This window comes from Amphimedon queenslandica, unplaced genomic scaffold (assembly GCF_000090795.2).
Source record: "Amphimedon queenslandica unplaced genomic scaffold, v1.1 AMPQUscaffold_12075, whole genome shotgun sequence".
In the NCBI taxonomy this organism is placed as follows: Eukaryota; Metazoa; Porifera; class Demospongiae; order Haplosclerida; family Niphatidae; genus Amphimedon; species Amphimedon queenslandica.
In genome coordinates, this window is record NW_003547686.1 from 5,626 (window position 1) to 8,860 (window position 3,235).

Consider the following 3,235-nt stretch of genomic DNA (forward strand, 5'->3'; position numbering starts at 1 on the left):
ACAAAGCACACAGTTTACCTTTAATTATGCTTTCCTTGTTTACAGTTTTTTTTTTTTTTAGTGATGAGATTTTCTCCTTTAGTTCATCAATCACTTCTTCCTTTTGAACTATTAAATGATAATTGATACTAGTATAATGACAGTACGAATCATACCATTAATGCGTTGACTCTCTTTAAGGTCTTTTTGTAATACAGTAACAAACAACTCCAGGTGTTTGTAGTTGGAGTGAACAGCATCTCGTACAGCTTTGAGGAGAACTGCTCTACTGACAGAGACAGAACCTCTGGTAGACATGACACAAGACAGAGCCTCATCAGATATAACCTCTCCATGAAGCAACCTTGCTACACGAACTGGTTCAGTAATTGACTGAGAGAGAGCACTGTAACTATTCCTCAATATATCACTAGCACGATCTTCATTACTGACTACTCCCACCTGTGGTTGTACTACTACGTCATCCTCCTCTTGAGGAATTTTCTCTATTATCAGAAAAATAATATTCATAAATTGGTAATAACTTGACAATAATCACTATCTTACCATATTTGGCCATGATTTTATTGGCTATATCTCTTGTTTCTTCAACATCAGATAGCACTGTAGCAATATCTTTAAGTTTCCTGTAGTCACTAGACACTGTTTCTTGCATGGCAGTCAATAGAGTGGTCTTCTTGTCATCCAGTGACCTCCTCTGATCTATCCTCTCCATTTCATTCAGAGTAGCTTCACTTATACATCTCTTACAGTATAACAGTTGAGACACTTGTACAGGAGAGACAAGAGCTTCATTCAATGATTGAATATTCCTTTGAAGAATAGAAACTGCCTCAGTAGATGGTGGTACATCTAAAAAAAGATAAAATTAGTATCAGACACTCATAAGATGCATAGATACAGCTTACAAGTTTCTTGATGCAATTCTCTCAAGTGCTTTTCATATTCATCAGCAAGTGCATTCTCTTCCACTACACTTTTTCTCAATGCCTCCAGTACTTGTCTCCTACTAGCAGTAGGAGTAGTGGCCAGCCATAGATTGAACATCTCTATCATCTTGTCAATGCATGGACCTGCTTGCTCCTTAATATCTTGTAATCGTCTCCGATCCAAGCCAAGCATCGTGCCAAGTGTGTTCCACTTAGCACCAACATTAACATGCTCCGTTAGTTCCTTTATACTTGGCGTAGAGGACAAGAAAGCATCGAAAGAGATTTCCATCTTTGAGAAAATGAGCCCCACCTTTAAAATGAGCCTCGCCCTTGAGTGGGCGTTAATCTGACTTAACAGCCCAATAACAGGAGTAAAAATAATGATTAATTTAATATTGATGATAAAAATAAAAAAATAGAAAAAATTTTAAAATATATTTGATCCAAACAGCAATTTAAAAATAATCTCAACAGATGACTGTGACATGTTCTCCTGATAGCAAATGTACAACTCTCTCTCCTCAAACAATCTCCTAAAAACAAAACAAAATAAATAAACAAACAAATAAATAAATAGATAAAGGAACAAAATTTAATAGAAAGAAGAGTGAAAATATTCAAAATACACAATATACACAGGTTAATACTCCTCACCCTATTATCCAGTAGTTGAGTATAGGAGGATTAGCTAATGACCCGTGAACATTCTTAGCCCCTCCTCCTACTCCTCCCCCTCTTGTTGATAGTGTAGTACATGATACTAATACTCCATGTTCTATCACTGAACTCCCTCTTAAACTAAACACACCATCAGTGCCGTCTTTCATTGAGGAAACTGATGATACCTATAGATGAACAAATGATATGAAGTAACAATAATGATGATAGAGACATTGATGATATTATACTGTTTTGATGGTTTTGATGTCCTTATGCTATGTAGTAAGTTTGAGAATTCTGAGCAGAAACTTTGGAATTTTGAGCACTTTTTAAAATGGGCCATTTTAAAAAAGTTCCCTGGTACTATAGCCTATGGTTTTTCAAAAAATGGCTCCGAAATCACCCCAAATTTTAAAAGGTCTTCTTAAAGGGTCCTACATTTCGTGATATGATTGGTCAGTACCTTTGGCCGCCTCTTCATAAAGGAGTTCCATCACTATGGATTGGATTAAAGGCTTTGTATGAGAATAAAGAAAAGGTAAGAGAAAGAATAAGATCTGATACATATTGATGTACTTATGCTGTGTAGAAAGTTTGAGCTGATTCCTACTTAAATTTTTAAAGTTACGGCCATTTTAAAAAACGGGCCAAAATCTGAAAAAATCCCTGTACTATTATAGCCCATGGTTTTTTCCAAAAAATGGCTCCAAAATCACCCCCAATTTTTATTACATTTTCTGATACATATTGATGTCCTTATGCTGTGTAGAAAGTTTGAGCTGATTCCAAGCTCAAATCCTGACCTACCCATCCCTAATATCCTTGACCACACCCACCTCCTCCTCCTCCTCTTCCTCCCATACATTCTCCTCCTGTTCCTCTCTCCTCTTCTGGTGTAAGATGGTGTGAATAGCTGACGCAGTCTCACAGAAAGTGATCAGTAGCTGACTATGAACTGGTTGACTGCTGACCTGCTCGTTGCTAGGGGATACGAGGAGACCACGCCCACTTTCAAGAGATACGTAATAAAGCAAGTGATTTTCCATTCCAGCAGTTAACCTTAAACAAAATTAATACCACAAAATATATAAAAATAATTGTACATGTACTTACAAAATTCATACGATAATATTACATGTACATGTACATGTTTACGTTCCTTACATGTAAGGTTCTCTGGTTGCCAATGGCAACGAGAGCATGCTGGGGGTTAAGGTGGCCGATGATGTTGATTTGTGTTTTCGTCGACGAAGAGACAAACGGAAAGAATGAAATACTGAGGAGGATTTGTTAGGAGTTAATCTCGAGGAACTATCATCATCTGAATCTGATAAGGAACCACTGACAACTGAGAAGGAGAGAAAATATAAATAAAAAATTTTTAATTTTGGAGGGCAAAATTCTTAATTTGATCATTGCTTGCTAAATTAAACCTGCCATTTTAATACTCTTGCCAGTATTATTCATAAAAATTTGAACCTTCAAAAATCACTTACTTGAAGTTATAACAACTCGTAGTTATAAAAATAAAATATATTTTGCACTTTATACATGTACATTCTATATTCTCATATCTCTTACTGGTACTAAGGGAGTATATTGATCCAGTGCTGCTCCTGGTCATACGATGATGACCCTCCCTC

General features: G+C 36.3%; 2 protein-coding genes across 2 annotated transcripts in view; both read right to left on the reverse strand.

The window, feature by feature from the left end:
* Positions 1-1,269, reverse strand: part of LOC109588467 (uncharacterized) — a 2,084-nt gene extending 815 nt beyond the window's left edge. The window contains exons 1-4 of the mRNA XM_020004632.1: positions 909-1,269; positions 547-852; positions 156-485; positions 19-108 (exon numbers count right to left, since the gene is read on the reverse strand). Of these exons, the coding sequence (XP_019860191.1) occupies positions 19-108; positions 156-485; positions 547-852; positions 909-1,221 (1,039 nt within the window). The 5' untranslated portion in view covers positions 1,222-1,269. The remainder of the gene's footprint in view (positions 1-18; positions 109-155; positions 486-546; positions 853-908) is intronic.
* A 90-nt stretch (positions 1,270-1,359) lies between these two features.
* On the reverse strand, positions 1,360-3,224 carry LOC109588468 (protein inturned-like). Its single transcript, XM_020004633.1, has 5 exons — positions 3,174-3,224; positions 2,757-2,940; positions 2,429-2,651; positions 1,587-1,777; positions 1,360-1,465 (listed from the first exon to the last, which is right to left on the reverse strand). Exons 1-5 carry the CDS (start codon positions 3,214-3,216, stop codon positions 1,360-1,362), a joined length of 747 nt encoding a protein of 248 aa, XP_019860192.1. The 5' UTR covers positions 3,217-3,224.
* Positions 3,225-3,235: the final 11 nt, after the last annotated feature.